Source organism: Eptatretus burgeri, chromosome 17 (assembly GCF_056783735.1).
Source record: "Eptatretus burgeri isolate ZD-2024b chromosome 17, Ebu_testis_v1, whole genome shotgun sequence".
Taxonomy (NCBI): domain Eukaryota; kingdom Metazoa; phylum Chordata; class Myxini; order Myxiniformes; family Myxinidae; genus Eptatretus; species Eptatretus burgeri.
Window position 1 is genome coordinate 44,588,151 of NC_140977.1, and position 14,590 is coordinate 44,602,740.

Genomic DNA, 14,590 nt, shown 5'->3' on the forward strand with positions numbered 1-14,590 from the left:
GGAGTTTTTTCACTTTTGGTAGCAAAGACACTGCCACAAACAATAGCATGACCCAATGGATAAAAGACATAATAATGCACCATTCTTTGTTTGAAATGTCGTTTAGCCAGATCTGTCAATAATTTTGGTCTGTCCCATTTTCAATCTTGACTTGCCATTCTCTTTTCCACATCCTTCGATGCAAAAAAAAAAACAAAATGAAAACGCCGAGTTTCCGGTCACCCAACCTCCAACAAAAATCATGCCGACTCCAATATTTTTTGTATGCACAGCAGTGTCAGTAATTTCCGGCCATTTACCGGATTCGCCACAGAGAGAGGGAGGGCTTTCCAGTGGCCATTTTATGCCTGATGTCAAGCAATCAGCATGGCATTACTTTGTGCCATTGTTGACCGTTGTGGTCTCAACAGAGAGAATCCACGGCAGTTTAACTCAGTTAAGGTGTCAGATAATTTTCTAGACAATGTGCATTTCAAGTGCCGATGTGGTGATCAAGAGCCACAGGATGTCCGTCACATGAAGTCTGCATTTGACGTACTTCTGTCTCGTGAAAAACAGCAAACAACAATAAAATAAGGACAAATTTGTCCAAGAGCCGCGTCCTAAAGGTTTTGTCTTCACCAGAAGAAGAACAAGAACAAGAAGAGGAAAAAAAAAAAAAAAAACACACACAACAACAACTTCTTTGGAAATTGTCACGTGCCTTGATTAAGCCAATAGTGAGACCCGTCATAGTGTATTTACGTATTTACGAAATATAGTGTATTTACGAAATTACAATACATTAAATGGAATAATCTTTAAATAGTAACATGAACTTTTTCGAAACTTTAAAGCAAATGTCCGAATATATTTAAAAGTTCATGATACACGCTCTCAAAAGGCACCGTCTATGTGAGGATGTGTACAGCTATTTAGTATTTAAGAAGATCCGGATCCTGTATATAAAAGAGCCGAGTTCTAAAGGTTTTGTCTTCACCAGAAGAAGAAGAACAACAACAAAAAGAACAAGAAGAACAACAAAAAGAACAAAACAACAAGAAGAAGAACAACAAGAAAAACAAGAAGAAGAACAACAACGCCGAGCTCTCTTAGAGCCACGTTCGCTACGCGAGACGCGGCTAAAAAACTAAAAGTTTATTTAAATCTCTATCACTGCTGAGACCAGGTTCGATGTTAGGAAACCTTGCAGAGATGTTCAATTGGTATCAATTAATCCCAAGACTTGTGCACACAATGCTATTTTACCCCCAATTTTGTATATTGAAGTTTATGATTCTTACAGCTTTCCAACCATCAGCAAACATATCTTCCATTTAAACATTTTAAAAACATCTTAAAAAGCCCGTTCATTGAGGAACATATTACCAGAAACCCAGCAGATTGTATATGAATGTGCACATTGGGAGGATTCATTTCAGGTTTGATCAAGTCATCGTAAAACCTCCCAGGTATTCTTGGGGAAGGTAAGTTAAGGAAAGCAAACCATACAAGGCCAAAAGATAATAGTGTGCAATCCAAACTTCAGAACAACTTTTAACACAATTCCCATCATCCAGTATTGCTACCTCCAAGATGAATATTTTCTTACTTTTACATTCTTACTTTGTGAGGGAGAGCCATTTGTCGGTTCAGGTTCCACCTTCACCACCACGATAGAAGATTCTGCCAAGAAACAAATCATGCTTTAAAAAAAGAAGGCAATAACTAAAATGCACGCACACGCACACCGAGCAGGAGCATGTTCTCAAATCTCTCAGAAGGTTTTCTTTTAAGCTAAAAAAAAAAGAAGTGTACTAGTAACAACTCCCTATCAGCAAATGTATTGAGTGGAGAAAAACCAAGAGTAGTTAGTCCTGCTCAAGGTGTTGAGAGTAGGGGGACAGAGGATGGAGAGGTGGGAAGAGCACGTCGAAGGAGACACCATTTTCAGCGACAAGCAGAACCTTTAGCTTAATGGACGCATCCTGGGGGTGTCGGCAGAGTGTAGAGTCGTGCACTGGGGTCAAGCACAAGAACCCTGAAGGTGTTCATGGCACACAAACTGCCATCTTGGCAGATCCATTTGATAGAAACCATGAAGAAGTCCTGAGGACGCCACCAGTACACAGGCTTGCACAGTGTGAGAGAACATTGAGAAGTGTCGGCATCATAAAAAAAAAAAACTGGTGAAGTCGAACTGCAGATTCATGGAGTGTTGGAAATGTTGCCGAAACGTTGCCGAACTGAAACCAAAGCGAATGCACAACTTAACCCGGGGCTATCAGAGGATCAGATTGCGAAAGATGGATGAGACTTCTCTCTTCTCGACTGCCTCCTGCATGGTCACAATCCTCGACTCTCTAACCACTGCAATCTCCCCGAATGTCCCCCAATTCTAGGGATTATGAATCACTGCTATGTCCCCAAATATCTGAAAATCTCAATTTCCAACTGTGCTTGGAGCATCCCTCTACACAGTTTTCCCCATTATCCTCCCTCAGTCACTCATGGATCTCTCAAGAGTCGAGTCAACTCAGCTTGGGGTAGATTTGAATAATCTACTTGGGGGGTGAAAAAATATATATATATATATATATATATATATATATATATATACTTAGGGTAATCTACTTGGGGTGAAAACTTCTACTTGGGGTAGACTTGATTTGAACAACAACCACATGGAGCAGCTTATAAATTCATGTTCACATAAATAATCACCCACCTTCCCACCACCCCCAGGAAGTGGACACTTTGTGGACATTGAAGGGAGAAGTCTTGAGTAAATAAACAAGGGATTCCAAATCAAAATGTGACCTGTTGACCCCAAAACACTATATGGGCCAATTAATGTACTGTTTACATTCATCATCATCATACACACACACACACACACACACACACACACACACACACACACCTTTTTTTGTTACAGTCCTGTGGACAAAAATTTTATTTCAGTCTCATCAATTGTTTGATAAGAATATTGAACAGATGAAATTCATCTTCATACATATGTAATTATGACATCATAATGAAGGCACCTATGACATCATTATATAAAAAAGCACACTCATTCCCCATGAAAATGCTCTTGCAACAGGTACTTGCCATGTGCCAAGTTTAAATTTTTTCCTTGGTGCAGTTTCAGATACAGATGTCCAAAGTTTTTCCATTTTTCCAACATGGCTGCCATACCATGTGACCTATGATGTCACAATTATCCTTAAAACATTTCACATGAGTAGTTGCACCAATGGTGAAAATCTATGCTCAATCCAACAAGCGGTTGCATTGGAAAACACGAAGCTTCTGTGCGGGCGGACAAACAAACAAACAAACAAACAAAGACAAACGGACCCAAATGCAATACCCTCTCGTTCAGCGAGGGTAAAAATCTTTTCGGTTGTGAAATAATGAATCGCCACACCATGGCAGGAAAGCCGAGAGGTATGCATGCTCACTCTGTGCAGCCTGGATTTGAATCCCGACCCAGGTATAAACCGTCATCCCGGTGTTTCACAGACAGGGTAATTCATCAATGTCTCTCGGATGGACGATAAACTGGACATCACATCTGCCGGAATCAATCACCCCTCTCTCTGACACTGACTCTGTCTCTGTCTCTGTCTCTGTCTCTGTCTCTATCTCTCATCCAACCCTCCCCCTGGTCCCCCACCCCTCCCCCTCTGTTGAGGGGAGTAGCATGTACGAATCAGATTCAGAGTGAGCCGACCGGTGGGGTGCAAAGGTCGCTGCATGTACGAGCATGCATGCATAGGCAGGCCTTTGCCAGGTAGATAGCGTGGGTTTTAAATGCTCCCGCAACAGGTCTCAAAGTGTGTGTGTGTGTGTGTGTGTGTGTGTGTGTGTGTGTGTGTGTGTGTGTGTGTGTGTGTGTGTGTGTGTGTGTGTGTGTGTGTGTGTGTGTGTGTGTGTGTGTGTGTGTGTGTGTGTCGTTGATTGGTATCTACATATATGGGGTTTCAGAATGTGGAATGGAGTCCTCCCAGGGCAGGCTCAAAGTATCCACCTTCATTTCAATAAGGGGTCACGATTCATGGACCAAACTGTGAAGTTTTCTGTTCTCAGTTTTGTTCCGAGGGCTCTTTTCAGAATCGTCACTGAGCGCCAGACAGCTTCCAACTGTAGTTTGTTTATCGAAATATTCCCAGGGATGGTTTTTAATCTCTCTGAGGTTCTTCTCCATCATTCCCGTAGCTCCAACTATCACTGGTACAACTTTGGCATTCTTCAGCTTCCTGGGTCTTCTCACTTCACTCAAGGTCTTGGTATTTGGTCATTTTCTTGATTTCTGCATCATTTAATCCAAAATCACTGGAATTAACACTTCAATCAGCAATGCCTTCTCTTTTTTGTACCGTACAATGGTATCTGGTTGCAATGCTTTGTTTTCGATGTTCATGCTCCATGGGATCATGAGGTCGAACGTGAGCGGTAGGTACTTCCATGTTTTCAGTCAATGCTTTTGGTTCATTTTCCCACAAATTTTCTGGAACTGCGAAATCAAAGTTTTTGCAGATGTGCCAGCGGATACATCTTAAACTCTGTTGTGTCGTGTGTACAGCTGTTCTGACACGAGTTCATTTGTGCATGTTCAGCCTTTAAAAAGATAACATCATTATCTTTGCCAACGTCACCTCCACATATATATATATATATATATATATATATATATATATATATATATATATATATATATATATATATATATATATATATATATATATATATATATATATATATATATCTGTCCTCTTCTCTCCCTCTCCCTCTCTCTCCCTCTCTCTCTCCCTCTCTCTCTCCCTCTCTCTCTCCCTCTCTCTCCCCCTCCCTCCTTCCTCTTTCTTTATCTCCATCCCTCCTTCTTTCCTTCTCTCCCTCTTTCTTTCCCTCCCTCCTTCTTCTTTCTCTCCCTGCATCCCTCTTTCTCTCCCTCTTTCTTTCTCTCCCTCCCTCTTTCTCTCCCTCCCTCTTTCTCTCCCTCCCTCTTTCTCTCCCTCCCTCTTTCTCTCCCTCCCTCTTTCTCTCCCTCCCTCTTTCTTTCTCTCCCTCCCTCTTTCTCACCCTCCCTCCCTCCTTCTTTCTCTCCCTCCCTCCCTCATTCTCGTCAAGCTAAGTTCGAGTACAATGCGGACCATCTTTGTATTTTGAGATACTTTCTAGTTTTATTTGATTTTAAAAGGTCATGACCCTCGACCCTCCCCACCACATGGGTGCTTCCCCCCCTCCCCAATTCCGTCCGCACCGTGCGTATGTAATAAATAGATTCCGCTGAGAGGGTGACTCGTCTGTCCAAGACCCCGTACCTGGTTCCAAATCCGTGCCGTCCCCTCCATCACGAAGTTTCTGAACGTCGAGGATCTTGAATCCGCAGATCCCAGCATCCCAGACGGCCTCCGTTCCCTCCATCATCACCCGACCTCGGAGTCCCAGGACGTGGGATCGTTGGCGCAGCTCGGACTCGGAGAGCTTTCAGTTGATGACCATCAGGACGAACCAAGAGCACGTTCGGTTCCAACTCCCGATTTCATGGACCCTCTCTCGGACACGAACTTGATCCCGATATCTTGAGTCACCGAACCACGTGGATCGATCGATTCCCGGGAATACAAAAGGAATTGAACGTTCCTCTGATTTGTCGGGAATCACTCAAATTCCCATCGAACCTCTTCTTCTTCTTCTTCTTCTTTGAGGTTTAAAAGGCATTTTCAGAGACCTGAGACTCTATATACGCCACGTAGCGAAAAATCATCAACAATAACGGGGCCATCCGGTCCGGGTAAACCTTTGATCGTTTTCTCCATTTCTTGAACGAATTTTAAAAACGCTTTGCAGAGTCGAGGGTGCTTATGGTTCCGTTCGACTAATCGAACTGATCCCCATCTCTCTCGTTCGATGGATGAGGCACCATGTGGGTTCCCGTGCAGAGGGCATTGCATGGAGATGTTTCCAAGTCTTCAGGTCATTACACTGGTCGCAGCACCGGGTGGGGACGCGTGACTCACGACCCGATATAAACACGAGTTGAGACCACGATGTCCGAGTCTGAGCCTGCAGGTGATTATACCTGGTCTCTTCGCGCTTATGGGATAGCGGGTCTAGTGCGTGTAATGAGGTCACCGGACGCCATCTTGAAGCTCCCGTAAAACCTGCAATCCACAGACGATGTTCTAATGTTGCGTTCGCAAACATTCGTTAGTAAAATGCGGTTGAGCAGTGTCCGTGAGTGAGTCAACACTTCAGTCGTTATCGCTTGAACCAAACATACGATTTTGATGAAAACTTGACCACAACCTTCATCACCTGTGATGTACTAAAGTTTGTTCATGGCATTAAAAAATAAAAACCATTAGGGTCTAGTGGGGTCTCCGGGGGGTTGCCCCCCAAATAGGTATTTGTTCTCTTCTCCGAAACCACACACCCGATTTCAATGAAACTTGACCACAACCTTCATCACCCGTGATGTACTAAAGTTTGTTCACTGAATTAAAAAAAATTAAAATCAGGGTCTCAGCCTCTGAGGGGATCTGCGGGAGGTTTCAGTGACTGTTGCTCCTTCCTGATCCAGGTGAGCGTCAGGACACGCGGTCCTATTTTTTTTAACCGATTCTTCACCATTGAGAGATTGGACCAAAAACAATATGCAGAATGATATTTCGAAACGTTGTGGATGGATTATGACAAAACTTGGTGGACAGGTTGGTTTTGTGACGAGAACAAACCGATTCGATTTTGGTTCACGTCCAGATCAAGATCCAGCCTATCATCGGTGGAATACAAACTGTAAACTGTTCAGCCTGGCGGAGGCATGCACTCTACGGAGTGCTGTCCTAGTTACCTCCATCACCGAAAGTAGAAGGAGATTGTGTTTTCATTCCTGTCCATCTGTTACTTGCGAAAAATTGAAGATTTTGCAAATACGTTGGTTGGTCACGGGTGTTATTACTTGGCAAAAACAACACAAAACATTTTTTGACAAGTATGTTTATCGCTTCCGTTTGTTTGTCTGTACGCTCACCGTCAATCACCTTCAGGTCACAATTTCAAACCAATCTTCACCAAACCGAAGAGTTGGTGGTCCAAGAAAATGCTATTTGTTTTTGAGGTGAAAAAGGTCAAAAGGTCAACAACTCAGTTGAAAATTTCTAAAATCCTGAATTTTCATCCCTTTGACTTGAATTTTTGAATTTGCATATCATGTTACTGAATTCAATCACCATTTAGTTAAAGGTCAACATAGGCCAAAGGTCAACAACTTTGATGCAATTTCTAAAATCCTCAATTTTCATCCGATTGACTTGAAATTTAAAGCGGATTTGCATCGCTGGTAATTCAACCTCGAGTTATTTTTGAGGTCAACATTGGCTAAAAGGTCAACATAGGTCAACAACTAGGTTCAATTTCTGAAATCCTAAATTTTCATCCGATTGATTTGAAATTTGAAGAGGATTTGCATATCGGGTCAATGAATTCAATCAGCAATTATTTTTGAGATCTAAATGTCAACATTTAGATCAACAAAATTGACTTTCTAAAAGTCAATTTTCATCCGATTGATTTGAAATTTGAAGAGGATTTGCATATCGGGTCAATGAATTCAATCAACAATTATTTTTGAGATCTAAATGTCAACATAGGCCGAGTTTCTAAAAGTCAATTGTCATCCGATTGACTTAAAATTTGAACAGGATTTACATATTTGTATATATACAGGGTTCCCATTTTCATTCTATTTTGAGCTCAAGCTCTTGGCAACAGAATAAAGAAAAGGAGATTCACCGAGAGAGTCAGTCTCACAACACGATGTTTACATCCAGGAGACGAATTCAAAAGAACCCGAAGACCACAGAATGATGAAGCAGGGGGTTCACAGTGGCATGGAGATGTCTGTGCAGCTCTTGATCCTTCTACGACTCCTGGGTCAAAAAGCGGCTGAAGATCGTAACACGACCAAGCATAGGTTCACAGGGGCAAGATCAGTGAACTCAGATCATTCTCTTACAACAAAGAACAAGCCAATCAACCAAATCATGAATATTAAACTCTCAAAAATGAAAGTGTGTTGGACGATGTTGGAAGAGTGATAATAAAAGCAATGCAACTTAAACAGATACACTTTTTTATTGTTTTCCATGACTGCAGTGCATTGTTCCATTAATAATGCACAATACAAATAATGATGTTTATAATCGACAAATTAAAAGGGATTTCAAAATAAGACATTTTACAGATGTGAACTTCCGAAATAATTTCAATACTTTTGAAATTTCACCTTGTCTAACAAAAAAAAATTTTCTCTAACAATTTTTTTTGGGGGGGTTGGAAATCACTTAAAACATGTAGAAATGCAAAAAAAAAATTTTTTTTAGGGGGGAGTGGGTTGGAAATCACTTAAAACATGTAAAAAAAAAAATCGAAATTTATTTGAAAAAAAGTTGCAAAATTTTTTTTTCTCTAACAATTGTTTTTTTGGGGGGTGATTGGAAATCACTTAAAACATGTAGAAATGCAAAAAAAAATTTCTTTTTTTTGGGGGGGGGAGTTGAAAATCACTTAAAACATGTAAAAATGCAAAAAAAAAAAAATTTTCTCAAACAATTTTTTTTTGGGGGGGGGTTGGAAATCACTTAAAATATGTAGAAATGCAAAAAAAAAAAATTTTTTTTTCTCTACCAATTTCTTTTGGGGTGGGGTAACAATTTTTGGGGGGGTTGGAAATCACTTAAAACATGTAGAAATGCAAAAAAAAAAATTTTTTTTCTCTACCAATTTCTTTTGGGGTGGGGTAACAATTTTTGGGGGGGGTTGGAAATCACTTAAAACATGTAGAAATGCAAAAAAAAAAAAAATTCTCTAAAAATTTGGGGGGGGGGGCAAGTCCAAAATTTAATGGCATGATCCTTGGACCATACCTAACCCCCCCCCCCACCAAGTTTCGTCGAAATCCGTCGAGGAGTTTTTCCGTAATACTGTTCACAAACAAACAAACAAAACATACGAGCTGACTCACATATCTTGCAAAAACTTCGTTTTGGCAAGATAACAAACAAACAAACAGAAAGGGGTGAAAACAGTAACCTCCATCCATCTTCGAAGATGGCGGAGGTTAACAAGGTGGGAATGAGACCACATTATGATGCCACAACACGACACCACAATCTGATCAGCATTTGTGTCAAGTAAACACATGCTTGCTGCTTAAACACCACTCTAATTGCATACATACCTTTGCTTGTCATGCAATACGCGTGGCATTGCGAACCACAGCAGATGATAAACTTAGAACAAAAAATATAGGGGCAATACGCGAGGGCACTCACCTGGTAGCAGCTGGTTAAGGTAACCAGGGAACCGCTGGAAGGCACGGATAACCCACAAAATATGTAACAAGGAAGAAAGTAAATACCTATTGATTTTCAGTTTTTTTAATGCCATGAACAAACTTTGGTACATCACGGGTGATGAAGATTGTGATCAAGTTTCACAGAAATTGTGTGTAGTTTCTGAGAAGAAAGAAAATACCTATTTTGGGGGGCAACCCCCGAAGACCCCCTTAGTGCTCGATTGTGGTTGGTTTTTTTTAATGCTATGAACAAGTTTGGTACATACACGGTGATGAACGTTGTGGTAAAGTTTCATGAAAATTCGATGTGTAGTTTCAGAGAAGTATATGTGTATGGACGGACAGATGGACGGATGACGAGCTATCCCATGAGCTCCCTGGAACTACGTTCCAGGTGAGCTAAAAACCGAATGACATCAGAGGGAATGGGGTTGGGTTGATTTGTACTTTCGATTTGGTTTCATTAAATGCTTAAACTACATGTAAAAGTCGCTCCAGCTCGGTGTCGGACTGCGTTCCTGCCTGCGCTCGGCAAAAAAAAGAAGAAAAAACCAAGAAGACTAAATATAAAAGGCTGTGCATTTTGCATTTCTATTTTGATCTTCTTCTTCGTGTGTTGTATATTATTCAGCATCTAAAAAAGCTGTGATGAATCACACACCACCAAATTTTATACATATCCCTGAAGCTTATGCAGACAGCCTTTGCTTTGTTTTTTTTGTATACATTGTTGAGGCTCGTATGAGAGCTAACACACAACGCACAACAAGGAGGGCAGAAAACATGGGCGGGAGAGGGAAGGACAAAACAGAGGGGAACAGCGTCATTAAGAGATCTGTGGAAGGGAGAGGGATGGGGTGGGGAACACGGGGAATACAAGATGGACACCACAAGGACTGTCAGGACCTTACATTCAGGACCTTCAGGAAGGAAGGCAGGGAATTTGAAGGAGGTGGGTTTGGGGTAGATTAATGGTGCTAGAAAGATTGTGGTTTTGGATGGGGGAAGACAAGAGGTGGTGGTGAACAGCTGTTTTGAAGACCTGGAGGAAATAATTGGATTGAACAAAGTGAGGGAGTTTATTCCAAAGGCGGGAAAAAAGAAGAATGAAAGTGAAGGTGAGAAATGATTCGTGATTTTGGTAGTTTTACCAGAAGGAAGTTGTTGGCGGACATTGAGCGCCCTACGGAAATATGGCGGGGGGGGAGGGGTTTGGGGACATATCGCAGACAGAGCAGGGGGGCGAGACCGGAGAGGAGACGGAAGAAGACAAAGACCAACGACCTGCCTGTGGTGAGAAAGTGAGAGGCCCAAAGACTCAGCCTCATCGCGAGAGATATCAATGGTCCAAATTACATGGTTTCTACAGCGTGAAGCCGAGAAAGGTGAGAGGCAGGAGCACCAGTCCAGAGGAGAAAGCAGTACTCCATCAGGCTGTGGACGAAAGCTTTGTATGTGGTCAGGGGCTCAGGTGGGCTGAGGAAGGACTTTGCATGACGGAGGATGCCCAGTCGGCGACTGACTTTGGAAGCCAAGTTGGAAATGTGGCTTTTCCAGGAAAGATCATGGCAGATAGTGAGACCCAGAAGCTTGAATGAACAGACTTCTTCAAGAGGATTATTGAGAAAATAGATGGGGGTTTTCCAGATGGTCCTTTCAGAGAGACATCGTGAGAGTGTGAGATTTGGCAGGATTGAGAGACATGTTCCATGTGTTGGACAAGTTTGTGATTTTACCCATATATGTAGAGAGTGAAGAAGTTGATGCTTGTTGATATGAGGGATGACCGATGGTACGGCAGAGGGTGGAGTAATCAGAAAAAGAGATAAAGATGATTTTCCAGAGTCGGAGATATCATGGATGAAAACCAGAAAAAGAACAGGGCCCAGAACAATGCCTTGAGGAACTCCACCCTGGACAGGAAGAGGGGATGAGAGAACTCCATTTAGGGCCACACGTTGGCTGCGACAGGAGAGGAAGTCTGCGAGCCAAGAGTGGAGATGGCCTTGGACATTTGGTAATAGGAAGAGAGTTTGGTGAGCAGGGCAGGGTGCCAGACCATATCAAAAGCACGTGATATGTCCAGGGATACGGCTCTGATTTCCTGTCTGGCATTGAGGACCTCCATCCATTGTTGAGAGAGCAGAAGCAGCATATCCAGGGTAGAGTGACCTGGTCTGAAACCAAATTGATGATCGGAAATCAAGCCATTGGAGAAGAGGAAGGATTTAATGTCTGAAGCGATGATGGATTCCATAACCTTGCTGATGATTGGGAGAAGGCTGATTGGTCTGTAGTTGCAGGGATCTGTTTTAGCACCTTTTTTATGCAGAGCGGTAATTTCCAGTGGTTTTTTTATTTTTGAATGCAATTTTTTTCAGTCATAAAATGTTGAATGTTTAAAATATTTCCTTATTTTCGTATGGATTAAATCCATCTATATTATTAAATTCAGCTTCAGGTACATTCGACCCCTGTCCCCTCCCTCCTCAATCCTAGATTTTGGCTCAGTCCACTATGTGAATTATCACATATCGTGTGCGGAAATGCTTATTTGACATCAATCAGGAGCTTATGAGCAGACAATTGTGTTCACATTTGAATGAGCAGCCATTTTTCCCTGTATCATCCCTCTATAATCGATATGGATTACTACCATACTCCATGATGCTAAAGTCTTTGGAAATAAACAAGAACAGCTTCTTTAACACCCCTATTGCTCTAATATGCAAATTGATACATATTGTTATGGCCACTGGTTTTGGGTCTACTACGAGGGGCTATCCTCGGTTCCCCTCAGACTTACCTTGCCTGAGGCAACCGAACACGAATAACGTTGTGTCGTGGTGATTTGCGAGGCAACCATTAATGCCAGTCAACCATGTGGTCCAGTGTCCTCCGTTTAACCGGAGGTCACGCAGTCTCCTGATCGGGGGACGCGCCCTTGGCTATGCACTAAGCTTATCTTAATTAGATCTTAACTGGGGTGGCCGAGCATCCGCGAGTGCATACTGGACTTGGATGAAAGCCAATCCATTGGGGAATTATAACCTCCCAGACTGACCTCGGTGCAACCATCACTGAACCAATGAGGAAAAGATAAACACAGACATGTCGGAAATGAAGTTCACCAAAAGGGGATTTATTATGACAGGACAATGTAAAATGTGAAGGTACGGTGCTATGCAGAATTTTAATGCATAAGCAAGCAAAAAGGGGGAATACAGTAAAAAAAAAAAAATTAGAAGGGCACTCGGTGGAGCGCATACTTCCGCCATGCAATGCCCGATCCACGAGAACATATCGGGCCCAATACATTTTTGACATATCATGCTATATATCGTTTTTGAGCCCTATCTTTCAATGGTGAAGGATCACTTTTAAAATTAAATAATTCCCGTATCCAGATCTTCGCCAAAATCGAATCAATTCGTCCGTGCAACACACTCAACCTGTCCACCAAGTTTTGTCCGAATTTTGAATACATAATCTACATCTTTGGTGGCGGAAGTAAAAATGTACACAAAGATAATGGTCGTAAGCAATGAAGAGTGCTCTATGCCTAACCTACTGACTACATAGAGACATCGGTGCCCAATCAGACCAACCACGGACAGAGAAGATAAGAATAGAAAGAGAAAGGATGAGGTTTATCGGCCACTTTGCTCACCGGGCAGGGCAGTCGTGCCTCCGCAACACAGATGCTAAAGGGAGGGGACAAAAGGAGGAGTACTGATGGTGTCCAAAGGTGCTTGATCATGGAGGTGCAGTGGGTGCTCGTAGTGCATGTGGTGCAAGAGGAAACTGCTAAACTGAGTGTCAGTGGTGGTGCCCTTAAAGCACAGTTGGTGGCAGCAAAAGCCTTATGGAGCTCCTGCGTTCAAGGTGAAAGATACATCGTGAAAGCAAAGAAAAAAATGCGTGACATAAATAGCCTACTGTGTAAGAATCTAAAGGGCGTGTGTGTGTGGCTTGGCTTTCGCCCTAATTACTGCGCTCGCGCCGTCCGTCCAACAATCCAGCTTCCTACGTCCAACCCGCCCACATGAGCGCCACCATTTGAGCAAGCGCAAGGACAGGACAGGACAGGAGCCAACACCAACACACCAAGGAGCGGCCCTTCTGTCCCTTAAAAAAATATATATTCAGCAAGGGCGGGGTCTAAAAGTGGATAAAAATGGCCTGTTTGGGTAATTTCAGCCACCGATTGGCGCATCACTGCTTTCACCCCACCCACGCCAGACCTTCCCAAAGATTCCTGCCCAGTTGGTCGCTCAACCACGGCATGCAATGGACCTTCCGTGATTAACATGATTGAGAGCTCGGGACACGTTGCAGGCACAGGGGCGAACGCTGGGAGCTCATAATTGCTTGTCAGAGCGAACGGAGCAATTATTTAGCAACAGGACGCCAATGGCCAATTCGGGCCTGTTGTCCTGAAGTTTTAATAAAGTCCGGAGAATGGAGGTGCTTGCCGCCATCGCAGTTTCCTGCGCTACCTCCGCCCGTTCTTCTAAGCTGAGGCAGCGTCTGTCCGGGGGGGGGGGTGTAGATAAGGTGATGATGGATGAAGGTGGGCAGTTCGTGTGTGGTGGTGACGTTGTGGTTAGCGGGTTGTGAGGTTTTCGGATCTTGGGGTGATGAATGGCATGTATAATGTCTTAATGTAATGCAGATTAACATGTGATATAAAAACCAAGTGTAAATAAAAATTATGGGGAGGTTGAGATTGGGAGATACTAAATATTAACTAAAGTTGTCCAGGTCTTTTTGGAACAGTGTGTGTGTGTGTGTGTGTGTGTGTGTGTGTGTGTGTGTGTGTGTGTGTGTGTGTGTGTGTGTGTGTGTGTGTGTGTGTGTGTGTGTGTGTGTGTGTGTGTGTGTGTGTGTGTGTGTGTAATTATATAAGGGTGTCCCAAAAGTCACCTCGGGATTTAGAAATTAAATAACATTTCTGTTTTTTTAATAATTTGTTTTTCTTTTCTTTTTTTCAGAATTTAGATTAACATTTGGAAATTACCTATGGAAAAATTCACAACTGAACAAAGAACTAAAATCGTGGAATTTTATTTTAAATTTCATCGATTAATTATTCTCACCCAAAGAGCATGGACACCGAATAATTTCGCGAAATTCAGAAATTTCTTGTCCATCACGTTCTCTTGATTTGACACCTCCAATTATTTCTTTGGGGTTACCTAAAGGAGCGTGTATATATCAATAAGCCCCATACAATTCAGC

At 42.5% G+C, this 14,590-nt stretch overlaps 1 protein-coding gene across 14 annotated transcripts in view; it reads right to left on the reverse strand.

Annotated features, from left to right (window-relative positions):
* The window catches only part of LOC147009936 (uncharacterized), a 192,554-nt gene that overhangs the window by 149,553 nt on the left and 28,411 nt on the right, over positions 1-14,590 (reverse strand). For 12 of the 14 annotated variants that reach the window (XM_085863211.1, XM_085863214.1, XM_085863212.1 and 9 more), the window contains one exon: positions 1,606-1,665. In XM_085863211.1, coding sequence (XP_085719337.1) covers positions 1,606-1,665 — 60 coding nt within the window. Of the gene's footprint in view, positions 1-1,605; positions 1,666-5,312; positions 5,860-14,590 lie in introns of those variants that run through there. The other 2 variants (XM_085863204.1, XM_085863206.1) reach the window with 2 other exon arrangements.